The 21,626-nt window shown below is 38.3% G+C and overlaps 1 protein-coding gene across 1 annotated transcript in view; it reads right to left on the bottom strand.

The window, feature by feature from the left end:
* Positions 1-15,308: 15,308 nt before the first annotated feature.
* EXD1 (exonuclease 3'-5' domain containing 1) overlaps positions 15,309-21,626 on the bottom strand; it is a 42,538-nt gene continuing 36,220 nt past the window's right edge. Inside the window, exon 13 of the mRNA XM_014480879.2 lies at positions 15,309-17,464. Within this exon, the coding sequence (XP_014336365.2) occupies positions 16,805-17,464 (660 nt within the window). The 3' untranslated portion in view covers positions 15,309-16,804. The remainder of the gene's footprint in view (positions 17,465-21,626) is intronic.

The following is a 21,626-nucleotide window of genomic DNA, read 5'->3' as shown; positions in this document are numbered from 1 at the left end:
AAAAAAATTGTAAAAAATTCCCTGCCATTGCTCATTAATTCCTCTAAACCTTCTTTTAAAGTTTCCAGTTATCACTCTCACCTGGAAATCACTATAAATTAATTTCGTAATTGAGATTTCATAAGATGCTAGCTTAAAATGCTTTACTGACTGCCCAATCTAGAATATCTAGTACTTCTTTTCTTTTTGTTCCTGGAATTTAAAATCCAAAAACCCCCCAGAAAACCACTCACGCCAATCTGGCAATGTCCACTATTTATAATTAATCACTGCTGTTGATTAGTCAGAATTCCTTCATCCTTTAAAGGCTTGCACATTTTTTCTTTTTAAATATTTATTCCACTATTTTATTTAAGGTTGAGATCATTGTTGCATGATGATTTCCAGGAACATTTTTTGAAATTCATGTATTTATTCCTCATTCTTCCCTAATTCCTATTACTTATTTAGCACCTGCACTACAGATGGAAATGAAAGAAAATAAAATGATACACTGTTGAGATTTTAGAAAAATTACAATAAAGAGAATATTTAACCCATGTAATATAATGAGAAGCACTATTTATTAATGGGCAATGCTTTGATTTCCATGTTGTTTTTTAAACATTTTCAGTGAGTCATATGATAGTACTGCTGTTTACAGTTCAACATGACTGGGCCTTTTTCCCTCCTTACTGAAGGGAAATTTTCAATGGACATTCAGCTTTTTAGTCATCTGCTTGACTTTAATTTTCTAATCCCTCCTTGGTTATAAAGTTTTGTCTAATTTTATTAGATATCACTCCAAAGACCACTTCCCCTCCTAAAGTTATAATTCATTAATATATTCAATACCATTTTCTTGGTATTGCAACATCCTTGCAAATTATCCTCATATAATTCCAACTGCATCTCTGAAAACAAGTTTCTCTTATACCTCCAGGCATTACATGGGTGGCAGGACACAGATATGACCACACAAATCCATGAAATATAATTTCCTGTCTCTGGGAGAAAGCATAGATGATTGCAGTAAGCACTACATGTACCCTCTTAGAATATATTTCAAAAACTATGTGGTATACCCCTATAGCAGTCAGGATCTAACCAGAAAAGCAGAAAGCACTCTAAGTATATGAAACAGAGGGCATTTAATATAGGAAATTTATTACATAGCTAATGGAGATAAGCCAAGAGTGGATGGTGAGGCAGTCCCGGAGATTATTAACAGCAGGAAGACTCTACTACACCTAGACTGGAGGAACAAAAAGCAGCAGCAGTGGGCTTCCCTAGTGGCTCAGCGGTAAAGAATCCACCTGCCAACACAGGAGACATGGGTTAACCCCTGATCTGGGAAGATCACACATGCCACACAGCAACTAAGCCTGTGTGCCACAATTACTGAGCCTGTGCTTTAAAGCCTGGGAACCACAACTCCTGAGCCCAGATGCCACAACTACTGAAGCCTGTGTGCCCTAGAGCCTGTGCTCCGCAGCAAGAGAAGCCACTGCAGTAAGAAGTCCATACACTGCAACTAAAGAAAAGCCCACACAGCAACAAAGACCTAGCACAGCCAAAAATAAATAAATAAATACAATTATATATATATATATATTTATATTTATATTTTAATGAAGAAGTGGTATTACTGGGGCCAGGATCACCTTGTAGAAGTTGAAACTATGGCAGGCCTGTCAGGCTGGTAAAGAAGCCATGGAATAGATGCAGTCAATGTTGGAGATACCACCCAGGGCAGAAAGATAGAGATATGAATAGCTTTGCTTCTCACCCTACAACCTTCTACTAGAGCTTCCCATCAGCCATAGCTAGCTGAGAAACAACAGAGCAGGAGAATAAGGAAAGGGCAAGAAATGGACTTGGGTGACAGGGGGATTCAAAGAAGTCTTACCACTTGTCTCCAACTAGTCAAAGGGCTACCACTTCGGAAAGGGAACAGATTTATTCACCATGGCATGATGGGAGGATCGACAGATGGAAAATTCAATAAAATGAATTTCAATTCAAAATAAGAATATGTCACAATGGTGTGATCACTCACCTAGAGCCAGACATCCTGGAATGTGAAATCAAGTGGGCCTTAGAAAGCATCACCACAAACAAAGCTAGTGGAGGTGATGGAATTCCAGTTGAGCTATTTCAAATCCTGAAAGATGATGCTGTGAAAGTGGTGCACTCAATATGCCAGCAAATTTGGAAAACTCAGCAGAGGCCACAGGACTGGAAAAGTCAGTTTTCATTCCAGTCCCAAAGAAAGGCAATGCCAAAGAATGCTCAAACTACCACACAATTGCACTCAGCTCACACACTGGTAAAGTAATGCTCAAAATTCTCCAAGCCAGGCTTCAGCAATACGTGAACCGTGAAATTCCAGATGTTCAAGCTGGTTTTAGAAAAGGCAGAGGAACCGGAGATCAAATTGCCAACATCTGCTGGATCATCGAAAAAGCAAGAGAGTTCCAGAAAAATATCTATTTCTGCTTTATTGACTATCCCAAAGCCTTTGACTGTGGGGATCACAATAAACTGTGGAAAATTCTGAAAGAGATGGGCATACCAGATCAACTGACCGGCCTCGTGAGAAATCTGTATGCAGGTCAGGAAGCAACAGTTAGAACTGGACATGAACAACAGACTGGTTCCAAATAGGAAAAGAAGTACATCAAGGCTGTATATTGTCACCCTGCTTATTTAACTTATATGCAGAGTACATCATGAGAAGTGCTGGGCTGGAAGAAGCACAAGCTGGAATCAAGATTGCCAGGAGAAATATCAATAACCTCAGATATACAGATGACACCACCCTTATGGCAGAAAGTGAAGAGGAACTAAAAAGCTTCTTGATGAAAGTGAAAGAGGAGAGTGAAAAAGTTGGCTTAAAGCTCAACATTCAGAAAATGAAGATCATGGCATCTGGTCCCATCAGTTCATGGGAAATAGATGGGGAAACAGTGGGAACAATATCAGACTTTATTTTGGGGGCTCCAAAATCACTGCAGATGGTGATTGCAGCCATGAAATTAAAAGACGCTTACTCCTTGGAAGAAAAGTTATGACCAACCTAGATAGCATATTCAAAAGCAGAGACATTACTTTGCCAACAAAGGTCCATCTCATCAAGGCTATGGTTTTTTCAGTGCTAATGTATCGATATGAGAGTTGGACTGTGAAGAAAGCTGAACGCGAAAAATTGATGCTTTTGAACTGTGGTGTTGGATAAGACTCTTGAGAGTCCCTTGGACTGCAAGGAGATCCAACCAGTCCATTCTAAAGGAGATCAGTCCTGGGTGTTCTCTGGAAGGACTGATGCTAAAGATGAAACTCCAATACTTTGGCCACCTCATGTGAAGAGTTGACTCTGGAAAAGACTCTGATGCTGGGAGGGATTGGCGGCAGGAGGAGAAGGGGACGACAGAGGATGAGATGGCTGGATGGCATCACCGACTCGATGGACATGAGTCTGAGTGAACACCAGGAGTTGGTGATGGACAGGGAGGCCTGGCGTGCTGCCATTCGTAGGGTCACAAAGAGTCGGACACGACTGAGCGACTAAACTGAACTGAAATAAAAAGAAATACTTAATATGAGGAACATTTTGCCTTGGAAAGTGGTGGTCCTGGAGTCCATAATTTTGTAAACATTTTGAAATATTACTAACAGACTGTCATTAAAAGTCACAGGAAAACAGTGATAAAATCTATGTGGTGGGTATAGGTGTTCTCTATAAAATCTTTTGATTTTGCTGTATGTTTGAAATTTTCTTTAATAAAATGTTGGAGAAACATCACTGAGCTCAGTAAGAGAGCTAGGCCCACAAAGTGGGATCATTTGTTCATAATTGTATTTGTTATTTCTTACTGAGTAAAAAAATATCCCCAAAATTACTTGCCTCAAGCAGCAAATATTTGTTATCTCATAGTTTTTGAGGATTGGGAATCCAGGATCAGTTTAGGTGAATGGTGATGGTTCAGAGTTTCTCATGAGGTTGCAATCAATTGGCTGGCAGGGGCTGAGGTCACCTGAATGCCTGACTGGGGAAGATGCACTTCCAAACTCACTCATGTGATTGTTCGCAGGACATAGTCTCTCACAGGCTACTGACTGGAGTTTTCCGTTTGTTGCCAGGTTGACCTCTCTCTGAGACTGCCTGAGTGTTCTCCCAACATGGCAGCTGACTTTCCTCAGAACAAGTGATCTGAGAGAATCCCCAAGGAAGCCACAGGATTAGACTTCTCAGTGGAAATACACATATATATCTAGATTCTGGGACGATGGCAACAGTGATTATAGTGGCATAGTTTCTGTTTATTTGTTTAATGTTTTTCTAATTTATTTATATTTATTTTTGGCTGCACGAGGTCTTCCTTACGATGAACAGGCTCTTCGTTGTTGGGCTCGGGCTTTCTCTAGTTGCAGCAAGTGGGGGCTACTCTCTAGTTGCAGTAGGCGGGCTTCTCATTGTGGTGGCTTCTCCTGTTGTTAAGCATGGACTCTAGGGCTCCTAGGTTTCAGAAGTTGTCGCACACAGGCTTAGCTGTCTTTGCAGTATGTGGGATCTTAGTTCCTGGACCAGGGATTAAAACCGTGTCCCCTGCTTTGGCAGGCAGATTCTTGACTACTGGACCACCAGGGAAATCTCAGTGGCTCAGTTTTTATATCTTCCCCAATTCCCATACAAAAACAGAATAATTAGACAACAAAACCCAAGGCCTTTGAAAAGTATTTACAACAAAATTTATAGCAAAGTATCCAACTGTGGACCTAGCTGTCTTGTTGAGTTCAGTGATGTTTCTCTGACATTTTATTAAACTAAATTTCAAACATACAGCAGGTGAAACTACAAGCAGATGGGCCCAAATCACTAAGAGCCACTAGCATTCATATAAGAGAAAAAAGAGGGAAACAATGGAGCATCTGACAGACTTAAGAAGAAACCCCTAGAATAGCCAATAGGTATTCACTTGAAAGTGGTAAGGGCCAATTTGAAAACAATGTCTGAAACCCAGAAGGGTTTTGCCCATTACAACAGCAAGTGAGTGTAAGGACCTCACAGTATGAAGTCGATATAGGCTGGAGAAGTTCAGACTCCCATATTCTAGAAAATAAACAACCATGGCTACTTCCTAGCACAAAGTCCCAACTGAACCAAGCCTCCTAAAATTTTAGGAAAACTAATTTTACATAAATAAGGGCAACAGAAAAGTGTGCCACTCAAATCCCGTACAAGTTTATTGTAAAAAAAAAAAAAAAAGAGAGAAAGAGAGAGAGAGAAGAAGCAGAATAACATACCAATGAAATCATGCCAGAAAGACACAGTCAAAAAACAGATCAATACTCTAATGGACTAATGCATAAAATGATAAAAGACATTAAACATATATGAAAAAACACAAGAATTATAAATATTCAAAAACAAAGTGATATAAGCCCCCCAAAAGAAATACCATTAAAAAAATAATTTAAAAAATGACTAAACTAGATGCAACACAGGAAAAAATCAACACAAGTGATATTTTAAGAAAAGCAGGATGAAAAGATGGTACATTATTTAAATAAAAAAGGAAGAAATTTAAAAGATTTGAGAGAAGACAAATATTGAAGACAGGCAAATAAAATCCAACACATGGGTAAAAGAAGTCTTCAAAGAATAAAAACCAAACAAGGGAAGAGAGTAAATACGAACAATGTTACTCAAGGTAGCATTTCTGTTCTGGGCTCTTGTCTAACACTAGGAAATGAACTGTCTGAGGAGACACATGTGCTGACAAAGCAAGAGATTTTACTGGGAAAGGGCACCCGGGTGGAGAGCAGTAGGGGTAAGGGAACCCAGGAGAACAGCTCTGCCACATGGCTTGCAGTCTCCGGTTTTATGGTGATGGGACTGGTTTCTGGGTTGTCCTTAGCCAATCATTCTGACTCAGAGTCCTTCCTGGTGGTGCACACCTTGTTCAGCCAAGATGGATGCCAAAGAGAAGGATTCTGGGAGGTGGTCAGACAGGTGGTGTCTCCTTTTGACCTTTCCCGAACTCTTCTGGTTGGTGGAGGCTTATTAGTTCCTTGTTCCTTACCAGGACCTCCTGTCGTAAAAAACTCATGCAAATAGTTACTATGGTGCCTGGCCAGGGTGGGCGGTTTCAGTCAGTGTGCTTCCCCTAACATTTCTAGAATAAAAAATAAATGAATTAACTTAAAACTACACATTGGAAAAGCATACAGTGTACCTGAAAATGATGATCCAGAGTGACCAACACCAAGATATAATCTAGTAAAACTATTTGGCTTTAAAGAAAAAGAAAAAAAAAATACTTTGGGCATCTAGGCAAGAACACCACATGACATAAACTTCGAAATATTAGACTAGTATAATTGACTTCAATAGCAACATTTTGTGCCAGAAGAAAATGGAGTATATATTTAAGACACTCAAGAAAAGAATATATGAATCAAGGATTTTATATCCAGAAAAACTGATTTTTTACATCATCAGGAGACCCAGAAATGAGAGTTCGATCCCTGGGTCAAGGAAGATCCGCTGGAGAAAGAGGTGGCAGCCCACTCTAGTATTGTTGCCAAGAAAATGCTACAGACAGAGGAGCTTGGTGGGCTACAGTCCATGGGGTTCCAAAGAATCAGACACAACTTAGAAACTAAGTAACAACAGGAACTCAGGCATTATTGTTCCCATGAGTCTTTGCTAATGATTCTACTAGAGGAAGAGCTTCAGACAGTCAAAATGACTAGAGTCACTGACAAAAGAACCAGTGGTAAACATTAATTACATAGCTCCTTGTAGAAACTAAGACTAAATGAAGATAAGAGATAGACTGTAGTATGTAACAGCTATATGATCTGACAATGTAGATATAACATGATAATCAAAAAATGTGCAGAGGATGAGGACAACACAGGCAGAAAATATTTTCAGTAATCATAATTTGGTGGTGGTAGTGGTTCTAGGATCACTATTATGAAACTTCTGTATGTATAATACAATTATCAGAATGGTGCTATTTTTAGAGAGAAGCTAGGAACTGTGATGGATTTGGGGCATCTGAAGGATATACTAAGATGGCTGGCAAAGTCCTATTGCGTGACCTGGGTGATTTCTACAAGGGTGTTCATCTTATTTCAGTAAGCTATTGAAATGCCTATCTCCTAAAAGTACTTATAAATCCAAAGTATTAACTAAAGAAATCTTTAAGATAATTTGTGGTTAATGGTGCAGTCACTTTGAAAAAACAGCTTGGCAGTTCCTCAAAAAGTCAAATGTATAGTTACCATGGATGGATGGATGGTGTGTGTGGATTCAACCCATGTCTCTTGGGTCTCCTGCATTGGCAGGTGGATTCTTTACCACTGGAACCACTGGGAGCCCCTTAGTTACCATATGATACAGCAATACCACTCCTAGGTAATGAAAACATGTCCATACAAAAACTTAAACATGAAAGTTCATAGCAGTTTTATTCTTAATAGCCAAAAAGTAGAAAAAAACCCTAAAAGTCCATCAACTGATGAATAGACAAAACATGGGATATCTATATAACACAGGGTTATTCAGCAACAAAAAGGAATGATGGACTGGTACATGCTACAACATGAATGACCCTTGAAAATTTATGCTAAGTGAAAGAAGCCAGCCACAAAATTACACATGGTATATGATAGCATTTATACGAATAGACTGTTGGTTGCTTAGGTCTGAGGAGAGGTGTGAGGGAGGTGAGGAGTAACAACTAACAGGTATGGTGTTTCTTTTAGGGGAGAGAAGATGTTCTAAAATTAGATGTGGTAGTGGTTACAGAACCCTGAGGATATACTAAAAAACTGAACTGCATACTTTCGTTTTTTAAATATTTATTTATTTATTTTTGGTTGTGCTAGGTCTTCACTGCTGCGCACTGGCTTTCTCTAGTTTCCATGCACAGGCTTCTCATTGTGGTGGCTTCTCTCATTGTGGATCATCGGCTCTAGTGTGCACAGGCTTCAGTCATTACATCTTGCTGGCTCTGGAGTGTGGGCTCAGTAGCTGGAGCAGATGGACTTAATTGCCCCATGCATATTGAGTCTTCCTGGACCAGGGATCGAACCAGGTCCCCTGCATTAGCAGGCAGATTCTTAACTACTGGACCACCAGGGATGTCCTAAATTGTACACTTTAAATGGGTGAATTGTATGGTATGTCAATTATATCTTGCTGCTGCTGCTAAGTCACTTCAGTCGTGTCCGACTCTGTGTGACCCCATAAACGGCAGCCCACCAGGCTCCCCCGTCCCTGGGATTCTCCAGGCAAGAACACTGGAGTGGGCTGCCATTTCCTTCTTAGAAACAGTTTGTGATTGATATGTTTATAGTAAGGGTTCATCAAACCACAAGTGAATTATTTTCTGGTTTACATGAATTTTCTTCCTATTTGTCTTCTCCTTCTTGGTATCTGTGAGTATCTTGTTCTCCTTACCCTCCTTTTAAAATGTGACTCTCATTCCTTTTCTTTTATATTCCATACTCAAAACCTAGAAAATATGGTACATGTCCGATAACTTCAAAGACAATTTATATAGTAATACCCTCCAAAGCTCTCTAGCATAGATCTTTTTCCTGCTCTCTATCCCCATATATTCAACTACCTATTAGATATAACAATTTCAAAATTCCAATGTATCCTAAATGGGACACATGTAAAAACCAACTTACTATGGAAGCTCTATTCCTCTGACTGCCCTCTCAATGGATTCTGTCTATAAATGACATCAACTTTCAAATAGATATTCAGAACAGAAACCTGGGAATCAACCAAGACTCTTCTTGTTTACCACCCATATTCAATTGGTCTTTCAGTTTACTCTACTTACTAAATATCTTTCAAAAGCATATTCCTCATTAGCTTACCAACTTCTATATCCCTATCAAATGCAAACATTCAACATTTCCCCCAATCAATGCTAGAGTTTTTGTACAAGTCTCCCTCATACTATTCTTGCCCCTTTTCAGTCCATCCTCAAACCAGAATGATCTAAAATCTACATTTCTGATCATCTTAGTTTCTTGTTCATAATTTTTCAGTGATCTCCTTTAGTCTACAGGATAAAATATAAACTCAACAATACAAATCCTCAGGGCCCTCACATTCTTTTTGCAAATTACCTTTTCCCCACGGTGGACAATGTTGGCAAAAAAATAAATCAAGGTGCCCTGGATGGATGGATTTATGACATAAAGTCAGTTATACCCTCTCAGGATTTTGAGTCCTGAATCAAATTACACAGAGATAGAAAAAAATGTATTGGCACCCACTCACTCTGACAGACAGTTGAGTAGTTCCTGCTGCCTAGAATTTGCAGCTGCCCCTGATTCTATTTCCAAGCCTAGTTTCCAGCTTTCCCGTCAATACTATGAGCCACTCATCTTTCCAATAAATCCTTTTTGTTTACATTAGCCCAGTCAGTTCTTTTGCTTATGACCAAAAAACCCTAACAGAGGCATGGACCCTATTTCCCAGCCTTACCTCTCACCATTACACCCTATATGTTTTTCTCTTTTATAATAGTGAACTCCTTGTAGTTTTCTTAGCCAAAATGTACCCTGCCCCCATCTCTTATGAAGCCCTTTGACACACAACACAATTGCAAGGGCAAGTGCTATCTCCTATCCAAGGCTACTCTGCCTCCTCCAACCCAAACCCCACCAATTCACTGGTATACCTTAAACATAACTATTATTTCAATTATAATATTCTCTTACTAGACTCTAGGTTCTTTGGGAGTGGGGACTGTGTCTTTATCTCTGATTCCCCAGCACCAGCCCAGTGCCTGGCTCCAAAACGAATGCACAAATGAAGCCTACTATGTGAGACACTACACAGAGGAAGCTTTACAGCAATGGTTCAGTGTTATCTCTTTTTTAAAGCCAAGTATGAGTACATGCTATTCATGCATGCAATATCTTCATTTTACTTCTTTTAAGTTCTCCTTCTCAGAAAGAAGGATTAAGCACGAGTTTCCTTTCCTCTATCAAGATTTTGCTATTACATTGGCTTCTTAAAAAGCAAACTGTGGATGGCATCCCAACAAGTTACACAATAATGAAGAGAGTTTCTTTCCCTTTTCTCCCTCATTCCTGGAACTTGCCATTTTGGCTCTTCCTAAGGAATGTTTTCTTTAGAATGTGTTTCTATTACAAAGCTTTTATTTAGCCATCAGGTGGCTTTCAAGTTATAAACAGTAATGCTCTTTGGGGAATTTGAGAACTCCAGAATGTGGAAGTATCTCATACGAACCAGAGAGGCTATACTGTTGCTTTGTGGAGCGATCAGTAGCACTGCGCTTAAGTTACTGGCTCTTCTGGTTTGCATTACAATTAAATGCTTTTTATCCATTGTTCTATATGTACCAGTTTACACTCTAGTTCATTGAAGAAAACAGAGGAAAATAAAATATTTAAAGCATTGGGACTTTCCTCATTGTCCAGTGGTTAGGACTCCATGCTTTTACTGCTGGGGCCTGGGTTCAATCCCTGGTCGGGGAACTAAGAAAGATCCCAGAGCTGTGCAGTGTGGCAAAAAAAAAAAAAAAAAATCTTAAATGGCAAGAATACACAGAAGAACTATACCAGAAAGATCTTAATGACCTGGATAACCACGATGACAACACCAAAAAATGTTCGAACTACTACACAATTGCACTCATTTCACATGATAGCAAAGTAATGCTCAAAATTCTTCAAGCTAGTCTTCAACAGTGTGTAAACCTAGAACTTTCAGATGTACAAGCCAACATCTGCTGGATCATAGAAAAATTGCCAACATCTGCTGGATCATGGAAAAAGCTAGAGAATTCTAGAAAAAAAAACATCTGCTTCACTGACTACACTAAAGCCTTTGACCGTGTAGATCACAACAAACTGTGGAAAATTCTTAAAGAGATGGGAATACCAGACCACTTTACCTGCCTCCTGAGAAACCTGTATGCAGGTCAAGAAGCAACAGTTAGAATCAGACATGGAACAATGGACTGTTCCAAACTGGGAAAGGAGAATGTCAAGGCTATATACCGTCACCTTGCTTATTTAACTTATATGCAGAGTACATCATGAGAAATACCACGCTGTATGAAGCGTAAGTTGGAATCAATACTGCCAGGAGAAATATCAATAACTTCAGATATGCAGATGACACCACCCTTCTATGGCAGAAAGCGAAGCGAAATTATAGAGGGCTTCCCTGGTGGCTCAAACGTTAAAGCGTCTGCCTGCAATGCAGGAGACCTGGGTTCGATCCCTGGGTCAGGAAGATTCCCCTGGAGAAGGAAATGGCAACCCACTCCAGTATTCTTGCCTGGAGAATCCCACGGACGAAGGAGCCTGGTGAGCTACAGTCCACGGGGTCGCAAAGAGTCAGACACAACTGAGCGACTTCACTTTAACTTGATGAAGGTGAAAGAGGAGAGTGAAAAAGTTTGGTTAAAATTCAACACTCAAAACTTAAGATCATGGCATCTGGTCCCATCACTTCATGGCAAATAGATGGGGAAACAATGGGAACAGTGAAAGACTTAATATTTTTGGTAAAAGGTAAGGCCACTCTTACCTTCTGAGATGGCCTACACTCTGTCTGTGGAGTATGTTTCTCTCTAAATAAATCCACTTCTTACCTATCACTCTGTCTCTCACTAAATTCTTTCTGTGATGAGACATCAAGAACCTGAGCTTCATTAAATCCTGAGACCAGATGTGTGATCCCAATTAAAAGAGTGGGTTCAAGTCCCAATCTGAGTTGCATGGTTTCATGGCCATATAAATTTTGGAATCATCCTGTCAATTTCTATGGGGCTTCCCAGGTGGCGCTAGTGATAAAAAAAAAATCCACCTGCCAATGCAAGAGATACAAGACACAAGTGTTCTATCCCTGGGTTGGGAAGATTCCCTGGAAGAAGAGATGGCAACCCATTCCAGTATTTCTTGCCTGGAAAATTCCATGGACAGAGGAGCCTGGCAGGCTACAGTCCATAGGGTCACAAAGAGTCAGACATAACTGAGTGTGTCAATTTCTATATAAAGCCTGCTTGGATTTTGACTGTGATTGTAATAAATCTATGGATTTGGAATAAATAAATAAATATATTAGAATTTGGGAATAATTTACATCTTAACAGTACTGAGCCTTCAGTGGTATTTTTCATTTATTTATGTCTTCTTTAACTTCTTTCAGAAATATCTTGTAGTTTTCAATACACATCTTGCACATGTTTTATTAAACCTATCCTTAAAGGTATCATGTTTTTGTACATGATTGTAAATGGTATTTTTTAAAATTTCAGTTACTAATTGACCATTGCTAATATTTTTTTATACTCACAATTTTTTTTATATTGGCAGTATACCTTGTAATATTGCTAAATTCACTTATGGATTCTAGTAGCATTTTGTACATTTCTTAGGATTTTATGTGCACATGATCATGTCTTGCAAAAATAAATTTTACCTTTAAAATTTCTAATCTATAAGCTTTTTCTTGCCTTATTGTACTAGTTAGTACTTACAGTACAATTTTAAATTGAACTAGTGAAAGCAAATGTCCTTTCTCGTTCTCCATTATATGGGGAATACATTCAGACTTTCATCACTGTAAGTGTGATGTTAGTTTTTCTCCCCAATTTTAAAAAATGTGCTAAAGCATATATAAAATTTACCATCTCATTCATTTTTATGTGTACTGTTCACTGGTATTAAGTACATTCATATCATTGTGCAACCATCACAACCATCAATCTCCATAAATCTTTTCAACTTGCAAAACTGAAACTCTATAGCCTTTAAATAATAACTTATAATTTCTTCCTTCCCCCAGCCCCAAAAACCACCATTCTACTTTCTGTCACTATCATTTTGATTACTCTAGACACTTCATAGTTACTTTTTGTGACTGGCTTATTTCATTGACCATAATGTTCTCAAGTTTTATCCATGTCATAGAACATTGCAGAATTTCCTTCCCTTTTAAGGCTGAATAATATTTCATAATATGTATATACCACATTTTGCTTATCCACTCATCTATTGACAGACACTTAGGTTCACCCTTTGGCTATGTTCATAATGCTGCTATGAACATGTGAAACAAATATCTCTTCAAGACTCTGTTTTCAGTTCTTTTGGGTATACATCCAGAAGTGGAATTGCTGGATGATATGGTAATTATGTTTTTAACTTTTTGAGCAACCACCATGCTATTTTCTGCAGTAGCCGCATTTTTATACCACCATCAGTGGTGCACAAGAGTTCCAATTTGTCCACAACCTTGCAAACACTTACTTTCTGTTTTTGCATAGTAGCCATCCTAGTGGGTGTGAGATGGTATCTCACTGTAGTTCTGATTTGCATTTCTCTAATGATTAGTGATGTTGAACATTTTTTCATGTACCTGTTGGCATTTTGTATGTCTTCTTTGGAGGGATGTCCATTCAAGCCTGTTGTCCATTTTTTAATCATTTTTTGTTGTTGTTGAATTTTAGGATTTCTCTATATATTTTGGCTTTGATTCCCCTATCAGATACATGCTATATATATATATATATATATAACTACATACTATATATGTATATACTATATATATATATAAAAAACTATGCAGGGGGGGAAACCTAAGTATAAACACTGATATTAATAAAAATATTACCTGCTTTTTCAATGTGGTTAGAGAAATAATATATTTTTTCTTCAGTTCAGTAGCTTATTCATGTCCGACTCTTTGCGATCCCATGGACTGCAGCAAGCCAGGCTTCCCTGTCCATCACCAGCTCCCAGAGCTTGCTCAAACTCATGTCCATTGAGTCAGTGATGCCATCTGACTAAATTTAGGGGAAGCCAAATTTTTTCTTAGTTTCCCATTTTCCGAATTCTATTTAATAGCACATTAATTTTAAAATGAAACATGCTTAAAATGTTGGTTGTAAAAAAAATAATAAAATGTTGGTTGTTAGGATTATAAAATGGAAAAAGATATAAAAACACAATAAATGTATTTATGGTATGGTTATGACTGTGTGTGTGTAGAGATAGAGAATGAGAGAAAAAATTGACAGAAAAGTGCCAAAATGTTAGGAAGGGTTGTTTAATATGGGATGATTGTTGAGTAGTTTTTTTCTCTTTATTTTCTAAATTTTCTGTAAGGTGTTTATTGATGTTACCTTTATAAAAAATATAAGTATACCAGGATAATCATCCTCAGGTCCCCAAGTTTGCACTAGGTCTTATCTTGGCTTTCTGCTGAGACTTGCTTCACATCAAAACAATGATAGGCCTATATATAGTGCATTAAAATTCTACTGTGTAATATTAGCATTTACCAAGCCCATAGCCAGATCCCAGGCAAAGCTGCTTCAATGATTTTTCACACTATAGTTGAAAGAACACTGAATGGACCAAGAAGCAAGAAACATTGTTTCTATTCTCAGAGCAGGATCCTTCTTCAGGGAACTATGAACTCAACTCTGTTTCCTAATTCCTAAGGCAAAAGGATAGATTGCTTGTGAGACTCTGTAACTGCAGATCACATATAGAAAGGTCAGCTCATAAAGGTGAGATCTGAGTAGGACAGATGTAGAAACTTGGTGCAGAATGAAGCAAGACTCCAAGAGAGTTTGGGAAAGCAGGCAGTATGATTTATGAACTCTCACCTAGAAAAATACTGAGTAAGAACTCAACGAGTTGGGTCAAGAACCAAAGATTTCCCAAAATTCTGAGCAAACTTTAGACATCTGAGTAATGGCAGAGAGCATTAACAACAGGGCTTGAATCACCCAAGGATTTTTGTACATTCTATCCAGGAAAGGACAGAGTTTCATGGTAGGATCTGACCGTGTGGAATTTAAGTAGGGACCCCAGGCTAGAAGGGAGAAATGTATGGAGAAAAATGCAGTTCCAGTTATATAAGCGTTTCACTAAGAAAATACTATGCTGAAACCCAAAAGTTTCCTTTAGTTCTGGGAGTGAAAGTACTTCTCAAAATAGCACTGTCCAATAGCACTTGTTGAAATGATGGAAATGTTCTGTATTTGTGATATTTAATACAGCTACCCAGGTAGCTCCTGATTATATGGAACTACTGAGTAGCAAGTAGTAGTCACTGGGTTTATGGAAACATATAGCAAGTGCAACTGAATTTTTAATTTTATTTCATTTAATCAATTTAATTTAATTTTAAATGTAAATAGCCACATATAGCTAGTGGCTACCATATTGAGCAATACAACAAAGGTCCAACAGAATCCTGTTGTTCTTTACAGTCATAGAACATAAATAATGAAAAAATTCTTTTTTTAGATATGAAGAACATTACATTTTTCTTTGTAGCCTGTATACAAACATGTATAAATGTGTGTGGTATGGTTCCATAGGTGCTAAATCAGTTCTACATATTTCACAGAAATCCATGCCCTTCCCAGAGTAAACCTAGATTAACCACTTTCTGGGATCAACCTGAAAATGCATTCATCCAAGATGAACCAGAAATCACCTTTGCTCCAAATGAGCTTCTAAACTATGGATAAAGTGAGACACAGCACCCACAGGGCTGAATTGACAGCTCTTAGGCCTGCCGTCATCTTAAGCTCAGGCCAGATCTGGGCTCTGGGGTTTGGAAGGCACAGCTGGACGTTCATTCAGTGGTACTCACGACAGAATCAATGAGCACAGACAAGGATGTTCCTAACTGAAGACTGTCTCTAAGTGCAATAAATAATAGAGGCCTGTATAGTAGTCAAATTAGCAAATTTCTAGGGAATTCCCTGGTGAACCAGTGGTCAGGGCTAGGCACTTTCACTGTTGGGGCCCAGATTTGATTCCTGGTCAAGGAACTAGAATTCTACAAGCTATGTAGTGTGGAAAAAAAAAAAAAAACAGATTTCTACCCCAGATTCTAGACTTAGAAATGCAGAAACATTCTAATTTATTCCTACCCTGACACAATGAAGAAAAGTGAAAGATAACCTAATGCCAAAACAGGTTTATTGCTTATTATACACAAAAGAATGTGAGCAACTTGCAAGTATTCAATATAAAAAGACTCAGGACAACTTGCCTTTTTTTCACCCTAAGAAAGCACACCATCTCCAGGCAAACACAGTGCAATCAAACTTAAAGTTTACATAAAAGACAATACTTTAAAGAAGTCCCTGCTTTTTAGGAAAAAGGATAAAATTGTCTAAAAGTAAATGAAATGAAATGAAACTAGAACAGTTATACTGATTCCTGTAGTAACATTAACTATTGTTTGTCTATAACATAAGACAGACTGAAAATTTAAATTGAAAAATAAAGTTGGATTTTTCAGCTTTATTGAAGTATACCTGATAAACTTACTTATTAGTATTTTAAAAAGGAAAAAAGTTCTGATAAACTTGTTGGGTATCATTTTTTTTAAACTTCTGGCTAAGAGTTTTACCAACCCCCTTCAAACCAAAAAATACAACAAAAAAATTTAAAGTATAGGTTCTTCCAGACACTAAGTCCAAAATTTTTCCCTTCTTCAAATCTTTTAAAGCCAAATTATGAGAAATACTTTAGTCTGGCCACAGGGAACATTTCTACAGAATGACATAATCAGAAAATCTACTTCTTCCATTATTTAACTTATTCGTTCCCATCCTAATCAAATTCCAGGAATACAGAAAGTAAGAGGATATAATTTTCCCTGAAGACTGTGACTGAGACAAAACTGAATTTACAACATGAGAAACTTAAGCACTGAGGAAGGCCCTGATAACAGTGGAAATAAACCACCTTAATGGCCTCAAAAACAAACTGCATATCTCTAAGGCAGATTGGGAGAATCTGGATTTAACCAGGAATCAGTCTTTTCCAAAGCTGGGCAGGGAGGAAGTGTGGGAAGCACAGCTTTCCTAAAAGGATGAAAAATGTCACTTGGAGACACTCTGGTTTCCTGAGGAAGGGAAGGAGACACTGAAACATCTTGTTTTGTACCTTTTAGATCTTCCTTATTTTCCGCCATCAATAACTGTTCTATCTCCTCTTTCAAAGATAAACTTGTCTGAAACTCTTGTTTAGGTATCTTGAGGTGTCTTTTTTGAGTTATTCTCTGGTCTTTAACCCCCTCTGACTCAGGGTAATTTAGGTTGTAACTGGAATCCTCGCTGGCATCTTCCTTTGTGAGGGGTAGATATTGAGGCTCTACTGTGGTTTGTCTACTCTTAGATTCTTCTTTCAGTAAATCTACATCCTCACGAGATGTAATATTTGGGGCTTTATCTTGTGTAGAATTTTTACAAAGTAAGAAACCTCGTACCTTTCCCTCTTTCCCTGCTGTCTCTGTCACCGATTTCTTTGGATGTAGTACTGTTCTTATTAGGAGTCCCTGCGCATTTACTCTATATTCTTTTGCTGCTCGCTCTCTGCGCTGCTTCTGGAAGTCCTGGAGTTGAAGCAGTTCCTCCGGGAGCTCCATACATGTAGGCTAAGAAAAGAAAATGAACACAAGTCTACTATAACTAAACTTCTAAACATAGTCCTTAAAATCACTTCTACTAAACAGTATTTGGCAAGCAAGCATCTACTCAAATGTGTTCTTATGGCACCCTCTAGTGTCTTCAACTATAGCAGTATTCTTTTTCGAGTAATTTAAATATGTTGAATCCAGTTTTGCATGTTGTGCATGTGTGTATACATAAAGATTATAGGAAAAAAGTAAGGGTCCATTCCAATCTTGCCCCAACTGCCTTAGCAGGTATACCCTGTAAAAAGCCTTTGCATATTTGATTTCTTACTAAATATCTTTTCATTGGATTATATTTTTCAATTTTTATTTTCCTCCAACTTTTTATTTTGATAACTCTAAAAATATTTTATACAATTGGTAATATTATATTTTTTCCATCTTGATTTTTCCAACTAAAAAAATCTGTCTTAAGAAATTTTTCCATGTTGGCAATTTTAATGGCTGTATGGATATACCATAATTTGTTTAACCAACTGTTATGGATGGATATTTGGGTTGTTTCCAGTATCTTGTCATCACATAAATGCTACAATAAAGGATATATTAAGAAAATGTGCTCTCTGTTACGAGGCAAATACTTTTTCCCGGGTTGCTTGCCCTTTGACTTTGTTCACAGTATTTTCACTATACAAAATTTTTGAAGTCAAATATCTTTTTTGAATTCTGAGTATTTCTGTTGCATAGAGAAGCATTCTCTCATACAATTCAATAGGAAAAAAATAAATAATCTAATTTAAAAGTGAGCAAAGGACTTGAATAGACAATTTTCCAAAGAAGATATTTAGATGGCTAACAGGTACATGAAAAGGTGCTCAATATCACTATTCATCAGGGAAATGCAAATCAAAGCCACAATGAGATATTATTAACATTTCTTAAGATGCCTATTATCAAAAATACAGAAAACAAGTATTGGTGAGAATGTGGAACAAAGGGAACTCTCATACACTGTTGAGAGGAATGTAAACTGGCACAGCTACTATGGGATGCAGTATGGAGGTTCCTCAAAAAATTAAAAATACAACTATTATATGGTCCAGCAATCCTATGTCTGGGTACATATTTGAAGGATTATGAAAACAGGATCGCAAAGAGACAGGTACATTCCTTGTTCACTGTGTCATTATTAACAATGGTCAAGATATGTAAACAACCTGTGTCTATCAACAGACAAATGAATAAAGATGTATACACACACAATAGAATATAATCCAGCCATTAAAAAGAAGGAAGTCCTGCCATTTGCAATAATATATTTGAACCTGGAGGGTTATGCTAAGTGAAATAAGCCAGAGAGATAAAGACAAATGATGCATGGAATCACTGATAGATGAAATCTTAAAAAAAAAAGCACCAAACATGTTACTTCTTAAAAACAGAAAATAGAATGGTGGTTCCCAGGGGTTGAAGGAAAGGGAAATGGGAAGATATAAGTCAGAGGGTAAAAACTTTCAGTTTTAAGAAGAATAAGTTCTGGGGATCTAATGTACAGCATGGTTACTATAGTTTCTATTTGAAAGTTGCTGAGAGTGTATCTTAAGCATTCTCAGCACACACATAGAAAAAAGGTAGCCATGAGGTGATAGATGTGTTAATTATCTTAATCTTGGTAATGATTTCACAATGTATGTTGTATAATAATGATGTACACTTTGAGTTCAGTTTAGTCCCTCAGACGCGTCCATCACCAACTCCTGAGTTTACTCAAACTCATGTCCATTGAGTTGGTGATGCCATCCAACCATCTCATCCTCTGTTGTGCCCTTCTCCTCCTGCCTTCAATCTTTCCCAGCATCAGGGTCTTTTCAAATGAGTCAGTTCTTCGCATCAGGTGGCCAAAGTATTGGAGTTTCAGCTTCAACATCAGTCCTTCCAATTAATATTCAGAACTGATTTCCTTTAGGAGGGACTGGTAAGGGACTCTCAAGAGTCTTCTCCAACACCACAGTTCAAAAGCATCAATTCTTTGGTGCTCAGCTTTCTCTATAGTCCAACTCTCACATCCACATATGACTACTGGAAAAACTATAGCTTTGACTAGACGGACCTTTGTTGGCAAAGTAATGTCTCTGCTTTTAATATGGTGTCTAGGTTGGTCATAACTTTTCTTCCGAGGAGTAAGCGTCTTTTTATTTCATGGCTGCAGTCACCATCTGCAGTGATTCTGGAGTCCAAAAAATTAAAGCCTACTACTGTTTCCCCACTTATTTGCCATGAAGTGAGAGGACCAGATATCATGATCTTAGTTTTCTCAATGTTGAGTTTTAAGCCAACTTTTTCACTCTCCTCTATCACTTTCATCAAGAGGCTCTTTAGTTCTTCACCTTCTGCCATAAGGGTGGTGTCATCTGCATATGACATTATTGATATTTCTCCCGGGAATCTTGATTCCAGCTTGTGCTTCTTCCGGGCCAGCGTTTCTCATGATGTACTATGCATATAAGTTAAATAAGCAGAGTGGCAATATACAGCCTTGATGTACTCCTTTTCCTATTTGAAACCAGTCTGTTGTTCCACATCCAGTTTTAACTGTTGCTTCTTGACCTGCATACAGATTTCTCAAGAGTCAGGTCAGGTGGTCTGGTATTCCCTCTTTCAGACGGAATTCTCTTTCAGAATTTTCCAGTTTGTGGTGATCCACACAAAAGCTTTGGCAAAGTCAATAAAGCAGAAATAGATGTTTTTTCTGGAACTGTTTTGCTTTTTCAATGATCCAGCAGATGTTGGCAATTTGACCTCTGGTTCCTCTGCCTTTTCTAAAACCAGCTTGAACATCTGGAAGTTCATGGTTCACATATTGCTGAAGCTTGGCTTAGAGAATTTTCAGCATTACTTTACTAGGGTGTGCTGCTGCTACTGCTGCTAAGTCGCTTCAGTCGTGTTCGACTCTGTGCGACCCCACAGATGGCAGCCCACCAGGCTCCCCTGTCCCTGGGATTCTCCAGGCAAGAACACTGGAGTGGGTTGCCATTTCCTTCTCCAATGCATGAAAGTGGAAAGTGAAAGTGAAGTCGTTCAGCCGTGTCCGACTCAGCGACCTCATGGACTGTAGCCTACCAGGCTCCTCCATCCATGGGATTTTCCAGGCAAGAGTACTGGAGTGGGCTGCCACTGCCTTCTGTGAGATGAGTGCAATTGTGCGGTAGTTTGAGCATTCTTTGGCATTGCCTTTCTTTGGGACTGGAATGAAAACTGACCTTTTCCAGTCCTGTGGCCACTGCTGAGTTTTCCAAATTTGCTGGCACATTGAGTACAGCACGTTCACAGCATCGTCTTTCAGGATTTTGAAATAGCTCAACTGGAATTCCATCACCTCCACTAGCTTTGTTCGTGGTGATGCTTCCTAAGGCCCACCTGACTTCACATTCCAGGATGTCTGACTCTTAGGTGAGTGATCACACCATCGTTGATCATCTGGTCATGAAGATCTTTTTTGTAAGTTCTTCTGTGTATTCTTGCCCCCTCTTCTTAACATCTTCTGCTTCTGTTAGGTCCATACCATTTCTGTCCTTTATTGTGCCCATCTTTGCATGATATGTGCCCATCTTTGCATGATATTTCCCTTGTATCTCTAATTTTCTTGAAGAGACCTCTACTCTTTCCCATTCTATTGTTTTCCTCTATTTCTTTGTACTGATCACTGAGGAAGGCTTTCTTATCTCTCCTTGATATTCTTTAGAACTCTGCATTCAGATGGGTATATCTTTCCTTTTCTCCTTTGCTTTTCACTTCTCTTCTTTTCATAGCTATTTGTGTAAGGCCTCCTCAGACAGCCATTTTGATTTTTTGCAGTTTTTCTTGCGGATGGTCTTGATCCCTGTCTCCTGAACAATGTCACGAACCTCCATCCATAGTTCTTCAGGCACTCTATCAGATCTAGTCCCTTGAATCTATTTGTCACTTCCACTGTATAATCATAAGGGATTTGATTTAGGTCATACCTGAATGGTCTAGTGGTTTTCCCTACTTTCTTCAATGTAAGTCTGAATTTGGCAATAAGGAGTTCATGATCTGAGCCACAGTCAGCTCCCGGTTTTATTTTTGCTGACTGTATAGAGCTTCTCCATCTTTGGCTGCAAAGAATATAATCAATCTGATTTTGGGGTTGACCATCTGGTGA

This window comes from Bos mutus, chromosome 10 (genome assembly GCF_027580195.1).
Source record: "Bos mutus isolate GX-2022 chromosome 10, NWIPB_WYAK_1.1, whole genome shotgun sequence".
NCBI classification, from domain to species: Eukaryota; Metazoa; Chordata; class Mammalia; order Artiodactyla; family Bovidae; genus Bos; species Bos mutus.
Note: the sequence above shows the minus strand (reverse complement) of the source record. Positions and strands in the feature narration are given on the sequence as shown.